General features: G+C 28.9%; 1 protein-coding gene across 1 annotated transcript in view; it reads right to left on the reverse strand.

The window, feature by feature from the left end:
* Positions 1–7,545: 7,545 nt before the first annotated feature.
* Positions 7,546–21,208, reverse strand: part of LOC103570661 (uncharacterized) — a 63,222-nt gene continuing 49,559 nt past the window's right edge. Inside the window, exons 10-21 of the mRNA XM_053739855.1 lie at positions 19,249–19,390; positions 18,722–19,168; positions 18,484–18,634; positions 13,996–14,730; positions 12,482–12,703; positions 11,958–12,410; positions 11,264–11,395; positions 10,940–11,165; positions 10,649–10,798; positions 9,078–9,170; positions 8,221–8,374; positions 7,546–8,143 (exon numbers count right to left, since the gene is read on the reverse strand). Of these exons, the coding sequence (XP_053595830.1) occupies positions 7,843–8,143; positions 8,221–8,374; positions 9,078–9,170; positions 10,649–10,798; positions 10,940–11,165; positions 11,264–11,395; positions 11,958–12,410; positions 12,482–12,703; positions 13,996–14,730; positions 18,484–18,634; positions 18,722–19,168; positions 19,249–19,390 (3,206 nt within the window). The 3' untranslated portion in view covers positions 7,546–7,842. The remainder of the gene's footprint in view (positions 8,144–8,220; positions 8,375–9,077; positions 9,171–10,648; positions 10,799–10,939; positions 11,166–11,263; positions 11,396–11,957; positions 12,411–12,481; positions 12,704–13,995; positions 14,731–18,483; positions 18,635–18,721; positions 19,169–19,248; positions 19,391–21,208) is intronic.

The raw sequence follows: 21,208 nt of genomic DNA on the forward strand, positions 1-21,208 counted from the left end.
AGAAAAATTTGCAATATAAAAATGTACAAGGAAAGCAAAATTAAATAAAATCACAAAAAGAAAAGAAAAGAAAAGAGTTCTCATTCTGTTTATTACCGAAAATTTTTCTTGTACCAACTTGGTTTTAATTTAGTAATTAGGAATAGTTATTGATTTACCAGTGAGCATCTAAATATTTCTTATAGATTAACTAATTTATTTAGTATTAATTTATCCATTTACAACCTTTACAATTTTGAAACACGTATTTTTATTAACCATGCAGGCAACTTTTAGTTGTAAATTTGGCAACCAAGTAGGAGTATTTCGACAAGGAACAGGGGGTTTTTATTACTTCCATCGGTTAATGGTACATAGGTATGTACATGAGCGCGGTAAATTTAAATCATACATGGACATACCAACTTTTTTAATACAGTCATACATGGTCATATATGAACCATACAAGACCATGTATGGTCATGCATGGTTTTGTATGACTGTATATGGCCATGTATGACTGTATTAAAAAAGTTCGTATGCCCATGTATGAGCCATATACGGCCATGCATGGCCAAGTATGATTCATTTTTCACGGGCGTCAAAAAATCTTGGTTCTCGCGAAAATTCTGATGGAAGAAACCTCTTTATATCGGTGAATTTTTCAATTAATCTCAACTGGTCATCAGATAACCTCACTTTCCGTGGACCTCAAAACCAAAATTGCACTAAACGTTCAAGTACACCCTATGAAGATTATATACAGTATATAGTCTCCATAGTACACCCAAACAAACTAAGTGCATGTAATCCAAAGTGAACTGTGTTACTATGCTAATATTTAGATCATGCAAAATAAATTCTCCTCGATGATGTTATTCTTGGCTCATATTTTTAAAAGATTCGTTGGTTCGCAAAGCGCTATTCAGCTCAGGAAAGTAAACACGACCATCATACTCTTCCTCCTGACAACATTTGGAACAGCTGAAATATTCGCTATGATGTTTTGTGAGTGTTAAAAAAGCTCTTGCAGGAGCATCACATATGAAAGCGCTAATAATAATATTAATTTTTTTTTCATAAATTATTATACCAGTGCTAAAAATCTCTTTCATGTCTTCGACGAATGGAGAAATATAAAAACTCGCATCTTCGGGCTTAGAAAATCCATGATAAAAACCGACTATAAACGACTCCGTATAGAAAGTTGCTTCAATAGCCACCAGTAAAGGCCAAAACTTTTTTATGATTTGAAAAATGACATCCCGTCACAATTTACTTGAATAGAAATCGTATTAGGTATTTCAATAAAATATTTTTCTATTGAGCGCTTTAATCCAGAAGAAAATCCAAAATGGACATATGCATCACCATTAGCTTGAATAATTTCTCCAGCAGCATGTCATCGTGTTTTCATCAAGCTTCGTATGTCGTTATTTAGTTCTTCACTGTGTCCATGATTCCTAAGAATTTCAATTAAGCTGTTTGTGGATCGTTGTGACAGATTGTTTTGGGAAAACCAAAAACGTAGTTCTGTTTTTAAATCATTTGAAGTATGAAGCTGGTTCTCATAAATTTGATTGCCAAATTCACGTGTATTTAAAATATTACTCGCTAATTGGTATTTTCTACGTCTCGAAAGATTTTTTATTTCTTTTGGCATATTGACAACATAAGCTTACAAAGACCGAGAAACCTGAAGTAAATAAAAAAAATTTAGAAATTTAATAAAATAAAAATCAAAGCAGCTAAGAGTAATGCAGTTTTCATGTCTAACAAATAAATCAAGTTTTACAGGCTTAATAAAAACTAGAATATTTGATAAACATAGGTTTTAATTACTTGTTTAACTACATTTTATCATCAAAATTAATTAATAAATTTTAGATAGATATTTTTGTACACTAGCCTTTGTACTTCTGTATATAGATGCTACCATGTAGATACATAAATATCGGAAAGGACTGTCTGGATACGAAAAAAAATTTTCTGAAAAATAAATTACCGAATTTTGAGACATAATTATTTTGTTTAGGTTTCGATAAATTTTTTTTATGTTTAGAGGATGAATAGTTTAAACGGTGAGACCAAAAAAATCTAAATAATTTATGGACATTATTACAAATCTTACCTTTGCTGTTTTTTTTTATATTAAAATGATTTTGTAAACAAATATTGAATATAGATGTGTAGCTATAAGTATGGGAATATATAAAGCTGTATACATGTGAATGAGGTAATGAAATTAACGGTATAATCGCAGAACAAAAATTACTACACAATTCAAACTAAAACAATAAACAATAAGAATTCTATATCACATTCAGATTAATTATTTTCTTTTTATTAGGTTATTACGTGGCAAATACTTAAACATGTATATGTTACATATATATATACATATATATATATATATATATATATATATATATATATATATATATATATATATATATATATAATTTACAGCAGTTAAATTTCAATCAGCCAGCACTTTCATTAACTAGACAATTTTTATTAATAAATAAGCACTAGCTTCGATTTAAATCTCACCACTCATATATTTATATTTATTTATATTTATATTTATATATTTATATTCGGAATAAAAATTTTATTGTACAATTAACGGGACAAATTTTAATTCCATTGATAACAACCAGGATTATAATTTATATATTTTTATATATATATATATATATATATACGTATATTATACATATATATTTTTCTTTAAATCCAAACTTGGATTTCGAGGCTTTTAGATATTTCCATTAACGAGTTACACTTCAAACGTTAATTAAAAAATGAAAATTAAATTACTTAACTCGTTAATAGAATACCTATTGATATGGAACACAGTGATCAAAAATTAATGATATATTATTATTTATTTATTTAATCATTATTATATATGTCATTTTTATTTATTTCAAAAATTCCACGATATTCCAAGTTATTAATAAATTTACACTTATCACTTACTTGTTAATTAACGATAATATTAATTATTTATTATTATAATTATTTCTTTGGTGCGTGTGATAACTAGCTCATGTTATTTTTAATGAGATGAAAATATTTAATAACACATTTAACATTCAGTCGATTAACCATTTTTTTAATATTTATGTTTTTATTAATATTTTTTTTTTATTTTCAAATTATAACGTAATCGCCATTCAATTCCCTACGGTCCGATGTTTCGATACACGCGGGACTTAATTAATAGGTAAATTAATTATAAAATATAATAAAAGTTATTAATAAATGGATGAATTAATTAATTTATTAAGTGAACGTGAAAGACAAAAGTTAATTAATAGATTTAAAAAAAATATTAGTAATCATTCATATCTCGACAATTCCGCATGTTATGAAATGTATGCGATATATACATATATTTGTGTTACGTGTGCGTGTTTCAATTATATACACTTATCCAAAAAATTAGAGGAACAAGAAAATTTTATAAATTTTCTCAGTAATTTTTGGAAGGCTGTATTTCTTTGAAAAATGGTCGTATCAAAAAATAAAAAATAAATAATTTGAAGCTTGAAATCTCTAGTTTAAAAATCTTGTAGCCATGGTTATTGCATAATTGTAAGAAATAGCTCGAGACATAAATTTTCTAAATTTTTTGATTTTGTTTTTCGGGGCTACAGACCCGCAAAATTTTCTTTCAAAGAAAATCAACACTGAGAGAAAAACGTGTGGATTTCCAAGTAAATTTATTGATTTAAGCATTAGTTTACTTAAATCGTACCAAGAAAATATTTTTTTAATTTTAGTAAAAATGCATTATCTGTAGAAATTCATGAGTAGATTTAAACAATCGTTATAAAGATAAGAAATATTATACTTCGATGTAGTAAATTTTTTCTTATTTTTAGTATTATGAGTCAAGTAAACATGTTTACTTGAATTTAATTTTTTTTTGTCTCAATGAATGCATATCTCGGTTAGGAAATTTATTTAACTACAATTTTTTTTTTGTTGTCTCTGTAAAACAATTTGTTGCTGAGATATCGGCCTTCAACTAATGGTCGCACAGTAATTGAGAGGGCAGCTTTAGAAACTTAAATAAATTCACCGCAAACCTCATTATTTTTAATTTTAAAAGAATTTTATTTTATCCCTAATATAGATTTGAAAAAAATACAAAAAAAATGACTTTTTATGGTTTCTTAGTCAACCGCTACTTTACAGAGATTGGTGGAAAGATTAATGTTGCCAGGTGATTTTACAGCTTAATGTATTCTCAAACGTTCTATAAATTTTCAAAGCGATTCATTAAAACGTTTGTCTGGACCGATTGACCAAAGTTTCACAAAACCACTATAGGAACAAGCTTTGTCTTTTTAATTTGGTAAATCATCATCAAAATGAAAAAATGTTTTTTTTTTTTTATTACTTTTCTTACATTTTTGGGTTACTTAATCAATAAACGTTAAGTAAACAAAATAAATAAATAAATTCAGGACTATTTTTCGTGAAATTTTGTAGAAAAAAAGCCCAAAAATTTCTTTTTCTCTTTATCTTACCTTTACTGAATAAATAATGCAGAAATGTAAGTAGAGTAAAAAAAAAAATAATTTTTTCATTTTGATGATGATTACACAATAAAAGGAACGAAACTTGTTCCTTATATTGTTTTGTGAAACTTTGATCGGTCTAGACAAACGTTTTAATGAATCGCTTTGAAAATTTACAGAACGTTTGAGAATACATTAAGCTGTAAAATCACCTGGCAACATTAACCTTTCCACAAATATTTCTATAGTAGCGGTTGATTAACTAAAAAACCATAATAAGTCATTTTTTTATATTTTTTTCAAATCGATATTAGGGATGAAAGAATGTTTTTTTTTTTGAAATCGAAAATGAGACTTGAGGTGAATTTATTCGAGGTTCTACAGCTGCCCTCAAAATTACTGTACAACCATTAGTTGCTGAGATATCGATTATCAAAGACAAAAGAATCTATTCTCATTTGGAGACCAAGATCTCAGCAACAGATTGTTGTACAGAGATAATAAAAGAGCAAACTGTAGCTAAATTAATTTCCTAACTGAGCTATGCATTGATTTTTTTAAAAAAAAATTTTCCCGGGCTCTTAGCCCCAAAATACAAAACCAAAAATTTCAGAAAATTTTTGTTTCAAGTTATTTCTTATGATTACACAATAATTGTGGCTCAAAAAAATTTTTTTAGAAGATCTTCAAACGAGAGCTTTCAAGCTTCAATTTGCTATTTTTAGTTTTTTGATTCGACCATTTTTCACGAAAATACATTCTTCCAAAAATCGCTACAAAATTTCTGAAAATTTTTTGTTGTTTCAATTTTTTGGATAGATGTATGTATACATTATTTTAAATATTAGCTTAAAATAATACCTCCTAAGTAAAAATATTCATATATGATCACACATTAATACTCAGGTTTGATCGAATTTCGAGAAAAGCCTTATGTGATCATATATTATCATTATCATGTATGAATACTCAGATTTGACTATGTTCGGAAACAGGTATAATAAGATCATATATAATCATATACAGTCATATATGAGCATATATATTACTATGCCTGAATACTCTGATATGATCAAATTTCGAAAAATGTCCTGTTTGATCATACATAAATAGTCATAATTGTATACAATCAAATCTAAGTCTTTATACGTGATCATATATGATCATATCTTTTCATATATGGTTAATATTACAATATCAACTATTGTTTAGAAATTTGTATACTCATGTATTATTAGCCTTGAATATATATGATCTTACGTGATTATATATGATCACATACGTATTTCAATATTTTTTAATTATATGTGATCATATCTGACATTATGGTGAGTCATTATTGATATCATATTTGAAGCTACTATAGCTTAATATGTGACCATACAGGATATCAGATATGACTATGCGCGATCACATATGTTCATTTCGGATCACATTTCAGTTTATACATAACTATATATGAACTTATATCTGATATTATGTGATCATATCTGAGTATTTTTTCTCAGGCGGTTACAGCATTCTCTATAAGAAGTTTTAAATTAAATTTTTTTTTTACTAATTATACGATTAAATAAAACTCATTCTTACTCTAATGTCATATTTCAAGCGATAAGTATTGTCAACAATTGTGTTAATTTAAATTTAAATATAATTAAACTTTTAAATTTAAAACTTGGTCAACAGTCTGTTCAATCCTATTTTTTTTTGTTTTAATTCAAATTCCTGCCGTTTTACGGCTCGGGGACTCGAACTCGGGACTCAAAACTACTCTCACGTTCAAACATAAGATTAAATATAACCAATTTGCAGGGAGTGTTTATTTGTATATTATGTTCCCTTGTGTTATTTTCGCGGCACGGGAAGTATTTAATTACTAATCAATTAATTAGATATTTATTTATATTATTTCTTTTAATATATATTTCATATCTGTTTAAATAGAATTGTGATACGTGTAGTGTTAATATTATTTAAGAGTAATTATCACAGAATATACGAAATATATATATATATATTTTTTTTTTTTATTAAGCTTACAAGAGAAGCGAAGGAAAAATAATTTAAATAACAATATCGGGCTTTGCTAGGCGATTGCCTTAATTATTTAAGTATTTTTAGTTATAACTATTTATTACAGATCTCAGTTAGGACGCCATCTAGCCAATTGTTTGTTAACTAGCCGATTAACGAATCAGCTTTGGGCATTAACAAAATGGCGGCTACATTGAAGATAGATTACGATAATAATATATATTTTTTTATTAGGCTGCAGAGAAAATAGACACTTTAATTATGAGCGAGACTGCGTTCGTATCGAAACATCGCTCCTATATTATTTATATTAATATAATAGTTAATTATCAATAATAAATATCTCGATTAATAAATAACTCATTCAGTTGTTCTAATTATCAGCATCTGAATAAGCTTGGCGAATATTTAATATTTATTATTTATAATAATAATTATCTAGACGTTAACTACATTGTAGAAACTTATAAGATGATTTATAATATTTATCTCATGTCGAATTTAGTCTTGGATTAAAAACGATGGAAAAAAAGAGAGCCAACGATTAAATCTATTTTATTTAAATACATTCGAGTTGTTAAATCTTAAACCTCACACAAATTTTAATTTAATTTTTTTTTTTAAATTCAGTACTCGGTGTCTTGAAGGAGAATTCTCTGTCTCGAGGTTAAGAAGTTAACGGGGCCTATTATAAATCTATCGGCACGTCATGAATGACGTCAGGACGCGCCTTATTTGGTCGTGCGCAAATGTTTATTTAAAACATTTATCTATTTTTTTTTTTAATTGATTAGAAAAAAATTATCCAACAATTCGCAATTATATCTACAGTCGTAATCCCGTTCTCATTTATTATTTATGTTCATATATTTAATTACGATCGAACGTTTGTTTTTTTTTTTTTTTTTTTTTTTTTTTTTATAACATTTAAGGTTATTATTTATTATTATTTTTTTTTTTAATTCGGTATACACCGAATTTATTGCGTAGTCTTTTAGGTTTTTTTTTTTAAATAATTAATCGATGTGATCGCCATCTTAATAAATCCAAACGACGCCATTTTATTGATTTTATGATTGTGCGATCGAAATTTATTCAGTTCTGCAAAGACTTTATATGTCTTCAAGTCTAAATAATCTTTCTGTTGTTATGATTATTAATATTATTATTATTGTTGTTGTTATTTTTGTAGCTCGAAGCTTTATAACCTTATCTGGGTTGCAGGTTATGGATCTGGAGCTCTTTCAAAGCTCAAGAACTTGGTATTTAGTTAATTCTATTTATTAATATTTATTCAAGTGGGATTGGGTAGTGGGTTTTCCTGCCGGATGTCGCTTTTCAGTTTAACAAATTCCTTGGCAACCTCGTCATTGTTTCGCTGCGACAGAATTCGGAGTATCGTCCAACCGGTTTCGTCCATTTGTATTCTTTTACCTAGTGATAGTTTGTAAGGACGTGAAGCTTCTTCAGCGATGTCCTTTAATTGGATTATGGCCACACCGACTAGACGATTGTCGCGGGCGAAAAAGCAGTAGTCTTTTACGCAGACATGGAGCTCTAGGTAATCAAGCAGCTGCTGATCGTTTCCAATCATACTGTAATTTATTTTTAATAATTAGTTGATTAATTAATCAATTAGTTAACTTATTTATTGAGTTAAGTTACAACTTACAAGTCGAAAGTCTCCTGGAATTTTGGTGACAGACCACTCTTTGATTTAGTAGCGTGTTTTCGCTTCTTTTCGGCTAAATTAGGTCCTATTAAATTAACTTCAACGAATGGTTTGAATGACGCTTCAGTCCACTTCAAATCGCTTGCGTCGATTACTATTAATAATAATTAATATTAGTGCATACATTATTGACTAATAAGTTGATAATTTGGTAATTATATAAAAGTAGGACTCCGCAGATATTCAATAAGCAACGATCTAATATATTACATAGCGCTGGATAAATTCCATCAGCATGTAGCGGCGGATTGATGATACTTTTTTTAATTATTAGATAACAAAATGCATTGCCTATGAAGTCAACATCATTAAAATTCGTAATTAATGCGATTTGTTAATATTTTTGAGTAGGTTTTTTTCAATTTTTATTATATTCCATTTTAAAATTTTAAATTGTCAACGCACAATGCAACATTCAGTTGCAATTGTTCAGTTTATTATTAATTTTAGCAAATTTTAGATTGAACTTTCAAACGTCACCGTTTATCGTACAGCAATAAATTATTATATTATTTATAAATTTATAACTATTTATCATGTAAAATTGAAAATACTAAAATTTATCGACATTATTTTTTAATCCGAGGGTACAAGATTTAAGCTTTTAGTTTCAATTTTGATTCCTTACAGTAATCCACCGTAAAATTTAACGGATTAAATGAATTCATTTCATTTAAAAATTTACGGTTATTAAAATTTTAAATCTTTGAAAAAATGTGGAGCCCTGATCTATATCTTAACCAATAATTTGATTGTAATAAACCAAAAAAAATAAATAATTAAATTATTTTTAAGACCTTTGACGGTGATTTTCTGTTCTCCAGTACCAGGATGAGTAAATAGATCCACCTGGAGACTTAATACACCCACCGATCCACCGTCTAGTGTGTCTGAAAAAATAATCACACCTCAGTAATCATTATATGTAATATGTATATATGAATAATTATATAGCCACAAATAATCTATAACCTAAAAGTAATTTATCTTACACACTACCGCTACTTCTAGTTCAGATAACCTACAAGTAATATTTCATTATTATTGTACGTTTCCGTATGAAAAAATACTTTTATCGATTTAAAGTCGTATGATTAATGATTTGCTTTGGCGGCGAAGCTTTTTTTCCATTTCTCTAGCAGTAACAACAGCATTTACAGCTTCAGCGGCGATGATTAACAATTGAGACATTTTTTATTTAATTACTCATGCTTTATTCATATGTTTGAAGTTTCTAATAATAAGTAAATAATCCATTAATTATTCAATTAATTCGTTACGTGAATAAAAAAAAACCTAAACGTCTCAATTGATATAATGTAAAATAAAAAAAAAAAAAAAATATGAAAATGCACACCTCAAACTCGTGGTATAGGTTTAGTTTTATTGTATAAATTGCTAACATTACAGACTTATATTCATCCCGATATTATTGTACTATCGCCGTCATTAATCTTTGACTGTTTCGGAAAATACTGTGAAGTAAACTTCTGAATTTTTAAAAATCTATTTAGACACAAGTCATAAATGAATAATCGAAAACACAAAATTAATTCATATAAAAAACGATATTAAAATTAATTTTCTAAAATAAAATACTATGTATATATATAGAAATATATAAAAATAAATAAGCGGATTACTATAAACATACCAAATAAATTTTAATGTAGTTATATAAATGAATAATGAAATATACGATTAATTTAAAATACAAACTAAAAAATAGAACGTTTAAAAAATAAATGAACTAATAATTATAATATCAATTATCTATAAATATAAAACTATAAATAATAAACTTATGTAGAAAAGTAAAAAAGTAGTATATGCAATTTTTTTTTAAACTATACGAATCATGAATTTTGTCAACTTAATTTTTGATGTCCAATTGAAAATAAATAAAATTAATGTCACAAAAATAATAACCAGCCAAACAGAACTAGTACTTAATGGCGCTTCCCGCGTGAATTGAAGGAAGACATTTTTTTTAACACAATTCAACTGTCACTTCAACGCTTTTTTTGGGTTGATTTTAAAGTAACACTTAATAAATGTTGATAGTATCAATTTTTATACTAGGTAAAACTTTCAAAGTGTCGAATAGTAAATTGATAAAAAATTTCAAAGGAACATAAAGAATTGTGTTGATTTGATACAAAATAATGAACCAAAAAAATTTAACACGGACGTTTTTAACACAGATACACAATATTTTTTATTGTGTAGATGTAAGCTGAGTAAGTATTTGAGGTGTGCAATAATAAAATAATATAAATCTAGTCAGATATAAAAAGGTCTCAATGTTTTTTTTTTTTTTTTTTTTTTTTTTTTTTTTTTTTTTTCAGCAGATTGTTGTCTCTGGTACCTTGTCGAGTTTCATGTCTAAGAGACGGCGGTTTACTTTGACGAAGGGGCTCTTCTAAGCCTTCCATTCCTTCATCATCACCATCATCACCCCTATCACTGCTCATGGAACGTTGACGTTGACGTAGGGCTGTTGCATCATTCAGAGGCACTGTTTTTTATACGCGATAATTATTTACGCGTTTTACACAACATTCATGATAAATCTCAACCGGGGGTTTAAGTATTTGTCAACATCTTTATTTTATTTTCTAGTTTTAGTATTTTTAAATTTAAAATAGAGAATACTTACTCTGGTTTTGTTGAGTTGTGACGAATGTTTTGATAAGTGTGTCCGTTGTCTGCGTGTATAAACTGAGAGCGTATCTGAGGCTCTGTAGCTCAGCCGATTTTTCCAAAAAGTTTTTCTTCAGGCCGTTACCTCCCGCATGGAAGTACTGCTTTATTGTGTCCAGTGCGACGTCCAAAACGGCGCATTGCTTCGGCGACAAGTTCTTTTCTACTTCTTTTGATATGTCCTGAAAATGTAAAAGTTTTTTTTTATTGGACTTTCCAAGTGTAAGCTTTAATAAAAAAGCTATTATAAGTTTTGTATGGAAAGATTCTCGAGAGTTACCATTACTCCACTCAAAGCATTCTTGACGTCTGGTTTTCCAGCCATGTGATTTTTGAATATTCGAGACATATCTTCGATCTTGGCATTTGCCGCAAGATTCTTCGCATTGTCGGTCAAATTCTTGAACATCATCTACAAAATTTTTTTTTATTTTAAGAAAATTATTTGGATGTTCAACATTAAAAGTATTACATAACATATCCAAATGATATCACATATTTATTATATATTTTATAAAAATATTATTATTTAAATTTAAATACTAATTTAACCCTTAACGGTATCATAGAATTCAGGAAATTTTAAACAAAAATATCTAAGTAATTATTTAATTTTCCAAAATAACACAAGATACATTTTTGTACATAATTTAAAGCCCTACAAAAAAAATATTTTTTTTTACAACTTTAAAATTTCCGATGATAAATTTTGAATTTTATTTATTAAAATTCATATTTTTTTTGAAAAATTAAACTTTTTTATATGTATTCGGTACAAGTACATTTATTTTACGATTATTTTTTATAAGATTTATTTATTAACTTATTATTTATTAATTTATAATTTATTTTTTATCATAAATTAAAATAACAAGTTCATTACTAACATGGGTGTTAGCTTTAATAATTATTTTGAATCAATCCAAAAAGTATCTTTCAAATGTACGTAAATAATGAAATAAATAAAAACTTACACTTTTGTCAGTCATAGGTGGCAAGACAACAGTTTTTTCAAGAATCCTCATAACAATTTTCCACAATTCTTTAAGTAATCGCTTGAGTACAGTTTTTTCACAAGATTGAGCGTAAAGTGTTAGACTACCGTCCAGTAGATCCATTAGCGGTGTTAGAACATCATCAGCCTCGACAGCAACCGCATTGCGCTGTGCCGGCTGCGTCAAATTAACTTGCCCGCCTCCTTTTATCGCCAACAGAAGATCCCCGAGTTCTCGGACGGAAACAGTTATTCTCGGTTCTAAACTCTTGGCGAATAACATCGCGAGCTCATCAAGAGCACCATTTAATTGTTGCTGTAACTCATTAAGAATATTTGCCGCATCATTTTCTAACTTGTCACCGCCCATTGATTCAAACATTTTCTCTAGTTGTACTCGCAATTGTTGAATGTTGTTCATTAATATACAGGCCTTTAAATTAAGAAAATTAAATGCATTTAATTTTTAATTAATTAATTATTTTTAATTATTATGTTGCTTACAATTCTTTCGTCCTTAAGATGACCTGGGAATTCTCTCTTGACAATATCCGAATATGACATTAGTACTTTAACAATAGTCTTAGCAAATCTCTTCATATATCTCTTCCATATTTCAGGATCAGGACACTCAAGTTTTGATACGACGTCGAAGCATTGGGTCAATTGTGTAAATACGTCGACTACTGATACACTGAAAAGGGCGTGCTCGCTGCTCTTTTGGAACTATAATTATTAAATTTTATTTTATTTATTTAACTACTAATTAATGTTATAGTCCATTTTAATTACGAGGGTTTTAATTATTTTATTTTAGGTTATGACTTGAGATTACTGAGAAAAAAATTTTTGCGTTTAAAATTATTCGCTTCAAGTTAATATTTTCATAAATTATAAGTATTCATATACTTAAGTTGATTAATTAGTTAAGTTTATTTGGATAACTGGGGTAGTAATCCACTTGCAAGAAGTTATTGTATCGTTAAATTAAAAATTTATCAGTTTAATAAATAATTATATTGATATAAGTATGTTTATTTTATTGTTTTAGAAGTTGGTTAATAATAAAATGTGTACTTTCAATAATAATCTGACGCAATTGGTTTAAATTTCCGGTATGGAACTTTTAAAAATTAATTTTTTAAATTTAAGTTTATAAAAAAGCTGTAATAATATTTTTTAAAATATCAAATAATGATGAGGGAAATTTTTGTAAAGTAGAGAGATATAATAAATTATTATGAGTACACGGTACTAAAAATGAACTTAAATACTAAAATAAAATTAAATATTTTTTAAATTCCTGTGATGAAAATTAATAGCTCATTAATAAAAACAACTTAATAACATATTCCTACTGCGACTCAGCAGCCCAATTAATAAAACGCGTGACTATAAACTCAAAGACCAGCATTCGAGACCTGAGACTTGAAAAAAAAACTCAACCGATCTGAAAAAGATTCTCATGTAGAATAATTACCGGCATTTTCTTTTTTTCACCCTGTCCTCAATACCAATGTCAGGGTACACAAGATAATAAATTGAATAGAAGTTAATAGAAAAAAAAAAAATTTTATTTAATAGAAAGATTAATCGACTTAAATCAAGTAAATTGACCGAGATTTAAAAAACAATAAATTTTGATTTAAAATAAACGATTACGAGTTTTGATAAAAAATATATTTAATAGTAATTTGATTTATTTTATTAAAATTACTTGGATATTAACTAAGTAAGATGTTTACTTATGTTCAGTAAATGTTATTGACGTTCATATAAACTATCACTTTATTAAAATAAATATCTGCTTGAAATAATCTATTTTATTAAAATAAGGATATTGAAGTACTTGTGTTAAATAAAACTATTTCATAAATGTTAGTCATTATTTAATATAAACTATTCTAATGGCATATTTACTTGATTCAATAAATAGTTACTTGAAACAAAAATTTTCTTTTTCTCAGTGTAAGGAGCCTAGAGTGAAAAGTTAGTAAAATAAAAAAATAAAAAATTACCCCGTCCTTTTGATCTCTATTGAAGGCACCGTGGAGATATTCGAGTGAAACGTCATCATTCTCGTTGAGCCACTGCATTACGAAAGGCTCGAACCAGGCTGGATATTCAGGGACTGCACCCTTGTACGGCGGTACGTCCTTAACGTAGTTGGCGTGGAGCCATTTAACCCTGAAGTGTAGATTCATGTAGGCCGAAGACTTGCAGAGACGATGCTGTTCATGTTCCTCGAGTGCGTACTTCATGTCTACTGCAAATAACCCCCACATCGTCGCAGCAGACAGTTGACCGATGTTGAGCTCTTGTGGAAATTGATTTAACACCGGCGCGTAACTATTTCTATCCTCCTCAATTACCGAAACAATTAATGCTATAAGTTTGTGCCAAAAGTCCAGTGAGTCTAGACGCGGTCCGTGGTCGTCAGGGTCACGTTTAGCTTCGTTCGGGTCGACTTGAAACTCCCGGTTGTACAGCTCGTAGCAGTTTTCAAAGAGAAACTGATAAGTTGAACGCAGACACGCTTTGACACAGTCCTTTACTACTGTACTCGCGCGCGGCGGGCTCGATAACTCCTGGACTTTCATTCGGAAGAAAGTTATGCTCGTCAAAAGGTCCACAGTGCTCTTCAAATCCATCAACTTCTCTTGACTAGATGCCGGGAAGTTGTTTCGGTACATCGATAAATCGATACGCAGTGAATTGTGTAACTGGTCTAGAAGTTTTACGAACTTTTCTTTCTGTAAATAAATTAATTCTTGTATAAGAATCAGTAATTCGACTAGAAAAAAAATTATGCATCATAGAATTCGTAAAAAAGAAATAATTTTTTTGTTACTCATTCATCAAGTCGAGAATAAATTCGATAAATTTTCAAGCCCTGATATTTTTTATCAAAATGTTTTGTAAATTATTTCCAATATTATTATTTGAAAGCTTGTTCATTTAACTAATATACATTTTTTTTCATTTATCACGACCATTCATTTTAATTTTATTTAAAAATTAAAAAAAAATTACCATAGATGAGAAAAATATGATCGAGCTCACGATTCAAAGTTGAGATTAAGCTCAAGCTTCCAATCAATTTATAATCCAACGCAAAAGTAATTTCAGGAGTTTAGAACTACAAGGAGATTAATTTTTTTAATAAAAACCGCACTGTAATTTTTAGCAGTTTCGGGCCGTCCTGAATTTTAATTTTTAATATTTTTCGTTTAAAATATTTTACTTTACTAGTGAGTAATTTTTTTAAAAGCAGAAAAGATGTAATTTTATACCCTACTATTTGAATATGTATTAATTTTGTTTCCTCTCACCTCTCGATATATTATTTTTTAAAATACTGTAATGGGTAGCCTTATTCAATGAAATTAAAAATGGCCTTAACTAAATAAGAGCCCATCCATGTGTGAGAGAGTTAAGGTACTCACTTACCTTTGCTAGGCTAGTTCAGTACCAAAGGGCGAGAATGGACCTCGTACTGGGCCATTCAGTATTTATGATTAAAGAGAGAGATTCTTATACGTAAACTTATCAGAAAGGTTATAAGTTTAAATAGTTAATTAAATGTGTTTAATTGGAATATAACTACTATATCATTTATAAAAACGAAGTCGTTTTACAAATAATTAAATGATGAAAGCTGAGCAATAGATTGAAATATGACGAATGAAACTGACTCGACTGATCTACAAATGTGACTCGATTGAATGCAATATTACTAGACTCGACTGACTTAATAAATAAATAAGCGACTCCATAAATTTCAATTGACTCTTCAGCACCCGTGTTAGAGCAACGTAAAACATTACTCGCTTGATGAGAAAAAGTCTCACGCTTGTCTCATTGTAAATTTCAAGTTAAATAGAAAAAAAATATTGTGTACTTTCCTAGTAGTGACGTAATTATAATTTATTTGAATATTTCGCTTGTTTTCATTTTTAAATTTTTTATAATTTACTTGTTTTTTATTTTAAAATTTTGTAAATAATTATAGATGTAACGGCTGAAAAAAATGGGGGTGATTGCCGAAAAAATTCGGAACTACCTGAACTTAGCCGAACCGTATTCATTTTAACGTCTTACTTTACTCGCGTGATGAGAAAAAGTCTCATGGGTTTTAAAAATAAATCCTTTCAAAGTATTTTTATGTTCGAAATAATTTTTAAATTTCATAATCATGAAAAGCATAAAATTTTATGAAGATAGATAGAAAATTTTTATTTGGCCACGGAGTCGAAGCTCCTTGCAGCTATCCTTAATACATATAATTACAATTTTTGTATACTATAACAATCAAGTTTCAAACATTATTGCAATTATTAAGTAATTTACAATTACATTTAATTAATTTTAATTTAATTTTATTATAATTCTATTATAACTGTTAATAATGATTATTATTATTTTGTACACTGATAAAATGATTATAGCAAGCATCTCTAAATGCTTAAAGACGGTAAATTCATACAATTAGGTGGCAGTAAATTCTAAACTCGTATAGCAGATATTATAAATGATTTTTCATATTTAACTAGATGACTTGCAGGTAATTTTAGGTAATCCTGTCTTATATCACCTCTTCGTAGCCTTGGCTCTAAAAAAACTATTTTATTTCCAAATAATTGTACTTGGCCATGATAGATTGCCTTATACATGATATACGCCATGAAGATAAAAAAAATTTCACTAGGTTATTCCATTTGAAATTAGTAATAAAAAAATATTTGAAGTCAAGTGTGAGAAAAAACTCATAGCGCAGGTACTGAAGGATTAATAAAACATAACTATAAATAAATAGTTAACCCGACAATAAATAAAACGACTTAACTTACTCCAACAATCGCGAAACATAACCAGGCACACTCTTTCCACCAATTCTTTTCCTCCATGACCAAAACTTCCAATCAGTGCTTCCAATCCTCCAACAGATTCTTTCAGAATCCTTACAATCTTCCAGGTCCAATTCACACAATAAATTATAAATTAAATTAAAATAGACTTAAATGAAATAAACTTCCACCTAAGTTGGGCTTATATGCTCTTGGCCCTTTGAAAATATGGATAGCAGCAAAATAACAGAGATATAGGTAGTTGTAGCTATAGAGCACCAAAGTAGTCGTAGTTAGCCAACCCACTGATCTGAATAGTTACTATTCAGATCAGTGCCCCAACCCCTAAAACATCAAACTGCCGACGAGCTCGACGGTAGCGAGCCCAGTGAATTAAAATCGGGTCTATTTTCTTTACTGACTGCTGTTTGAATCGTTGGAGAAGGAGATCGTCGTCGTTTGGTGCGAGTCGATTTAATTTTAAATGTTTACATTTTCCACCCCATTACAATGCATTAATTTTATGATGAAAAATTGTTTGTAACAAAATTTCGAATCCATTAAAATAATTTTTACTGTACGCCGAAAAGTAATGAGCCGGTAATTTTTTTCAATCTACGGTCAATCTCGGCTTCAGCTAAATTTGTCCTTATGCTCCGTGCAACTTACAAGTTACACACAAACTCATGATTGTAAATTGGAAAATAAAGACGATCTCACTTTATTTCTCTAGCTCAGTGGTATTTATGACAACGCAATTGATTTTAAATCAACAATGGACAAACTAATCTACAAATGAAAATTGAAGTAAGCAAATTGTTTACTTTGACAGAAATCTCATCAATAAAAATTAATCAGATTTATCTTTACTCACTAGAAAAATAAAATTTTGTAAATTAAGAGTAAAAAGCCATCATAGCCCAAGATTACTTGATTTATAGTAGTGTAATTTTTATAATAAATGGCATGGTAATATTTTAACTAAAATTATCTCCGTGTAGAGACTTAAAATGAGTTATAAGATGTAATTTTTTATCGATTAAAATATGATGATTGGATTCATAATTGAGACAAATGATTAAATTGGTGATAGTCCTTCGCGTTTAGGTTGATAAATATTTATAGATATTAAAAAAAAAAAAAAAAGAATGTATGACGTGAAGAAAATTAAGATGAGCCACCTGTTGAGGTTTTCCACATTCTGAAATGAAATGCATTGAAGAAACGGTTTCAGAGTGTGTGTGACATGAAAACGAAATAACTTTCGTACGTCAGCTGGGCTGATTGTCTGTGTATATATGTGTGTGTGTGTGTGTGTTGCCTTAGAATTGATAGGGTTTAAGTGTTACGGCATTCGTGTACAAGCCCTAGACCCTGGTCTTTCAGGGTATGAAGGGAGGTTACATTGTGAAACGAGCCTGAACGGGTTCTTGAGTAACGGATGGAGCTGTTTCCCAGGAAATTGCAGCATTTCTCAGTCCCCTTTCTTCCTTCATTCGCCTTAACTTACTCTTCTCACTCTGTCTTTTAGCATCAACATGGAAATGGAACTCTTCTCTATTCCCACACATTCATACATATTTACTTACATACATACATACATATATTAATCTATATGTATCTATATATATATTGAGTTATATAAATTTATATACTTACACCAAAATTACTAGCAGCAAATCTATCACTAGCTGAAACAGCAGACGACGCAGTTGTATGTGCATAGTAAGCATTTATATTTGCCAAAAGTGTTGACATTACTGCCGGCACTCCTGGACACAGGTACTTTGTTGACAAACAGTGAAAATGCCTATTAAAAAACCAATGAAACTAATTATAGCTTAACCCAAACAAACTATTTGTTATCGGCAATTAATGATTAATTAAAAATACTGACGTCATAGCTTGATAAATGCTTTCAATTCCGTAACGCATCGCAAATTCGTCGACTAATTCTTCACCGGGAGGGTCAAAGTATACTTTCCATGCGTCATCACCTCTAGCTTGAGGCAATTTAACCATACCGGCATTTTCTTCGCACAAACTGTGGAATAAATTTTCATGAAGACAAGTGTATTGAACATGATATGGCGCAACTTTTTCTTCTCCTTTTATTTCAACACTTATGTGCAGTCTTATTGCACCGGAAACGGCACTTTTGTCGGTACGTTTTTCTAAGTTATACCACACATCCATCTCACCACTGAGTGTTCGTACTTCGATAATTGTCTGCCCAAGAAAGTCATCACTCTCGCGTGTAAGTTTTTGACGTAATTTTGATTTTAAATCATTGTCTTCATCCCACACTCTGACTTTTATGCGATCTGACGAGTTATGGCACTCGCTAGAAATAAAATTAATAAAAAAAAAAAAAGTTTATACAATTCCTGAGCATTGGAGAGCTTGAGAAATAATTATACGTACAAGTAAAACTTTTCATGCCAAACGGGATTTAATTCTTGAGTTATTGTTCTTGTACGTTTCTTAACTTTGCCTACTTGAACTGTTACGTAGGGATCTGAAGTACCGCTTTTGTCTTTGGCAATAAGTCCTTGCGCGCAGATAACTAAAAAATAATTGCTCAATTAATTATATAACGTTAATTGGTTGCTTAATTGCCTAATTTTTTACTTAAATATTGATAATGGGATATTTTTATTCCTGCATTTTTACACTGGCCCAAAGAATCAAATGGATAGAATTATGCCATGACGTCGTAACCAACAAAAATAAAAAATCAAGATTTTAGCGAATCTTTTTTTTTATTAATCAATTTCTTCTTATTTTTTATTTCATTTACTGTTATTTTCTAAAAGGAAGAAGTACGAAGTATCAAAGTATGAATAAATATAAATAACTAATCATAAAAACAGTTAATTCGTTTTTGCGTAAAGAGCTTTCATTGAATGGTATTACGCAATAACGTCTTAACAACAATAAAATTAAGTTATTTCAATTACAGCTTTTAATTTGAGTTATTTTATAAGTAAAATTTTTTTATTTTTTATGATTTATAATTTTGCTTTTGTTTACGATCAAAATTGCTTCAACTACAGTAAAAACTAATAAAATGGATAGATAATAATCAAATAATTATACAAATGTCTGATAACATTCAAAATTCGTCCATATTTTATTGCAGTTACTTCCATTTGAAAATCAAAGTCCCCATTATATCCATTCACATCTTTTTCTATCGTATCATTTGCAATCAATTCGTTGTACGATTCATGGTCAACTTCAGGGATCGAATGCACGTATGAATTCATATTATTCAATTTAGCTTGGACTATAGCTTTACCAAAAGACCATAACCTATTCAAATTAGTAACAAGTATGCCAGATACTAAGATACGACGTTTTCGCGAAACGGTATTTTCAAATATTACTCCATGCAGTTACAACAGTTAGCCAACAGATAATGTGAAAGTTGATACTACGTACGTTCATCATAATAACTCGATTTTTTTTAAAATATTGATTACGACATTATTGCTTAATTTCATCCAAATCATCATCAGTCATTTAGTTTAAAACAAATCTTGACAATGAGATATTTTTATTTCTACATTTTTATACTGGCTCGAAGGACCAACGTCACTATCAACCATATTGTTTAAATAAATTACGTATAAAGTTCAAGTTATGTTATGGGAACAGTTGTTAGAGTAGAGTAAAGTAGTAACCGCGAGAGGGAGAGTCAGATGGAAATGAGTTGTCGTCTCGTTGGTAAATGGGAGTTGTGAAACTGTAATATAGTGCTAGTCTTGGTGCATATATTCCTTTATCCTTTATCCAGGTTACTGGTTACTGCGTTGCTGGTTCATGGATGGGATAGGATATGATAGTTAAGTTAAAAAGTCCGTGGTCGGTCATTTGAATTAGCTGACTAGATGCACTAAGGGCAGAGGCACAGAGGCTTCAAGCCCCTTTCTCCTGTCCCTTAATGCCTGTTTCAAAACACTAATCGAGTCACAACAACTGTAATAATGCTGACTATAAAGTTTTAGTGTCTACTTAACTCTGGTCCTGACCTCTGACTCAATGTCTTTGTCTACTTTACACATTTTTATTTATTAAATTAAATTAATTTTATTTTTTATAATTATGCTATGCAGGTATAATAATATAACTGGTGAATTTTTATAATTTATATAGGGAATACTTGGGTACTTTTTATTACAAACATGCTTATTAAGATGATTAATGTAATTATTATTATTATTATAATTATAAAAACGACACACACATTTATATAGAAAAATTTTAAGGACGAAATTTATTCATTAAGCGTGCACAAAGCGCGGCGTGATTTATTTAATTTATTTTATAGATTATTAGTATTATTTATCAATTTTAATAATTATTTTTTTAGTTTTGTTAA

Source organism: Microplitis demolitor, chromosome 6 (assembly GCF_026212275.2).
Source record: "Microplitis demolitor isolate Queensland-Clemson2020A chromosome 6, iyMicDemo2.1a, whole genome shotgun sequence".
In the NCBI taxonomy this organism is placed as follows: Eukaryota; Metazoa; Arthropoda; class Insecta; order Hymenoptera; family Braconidae; genus Microplitis; species Microplitis demolitor.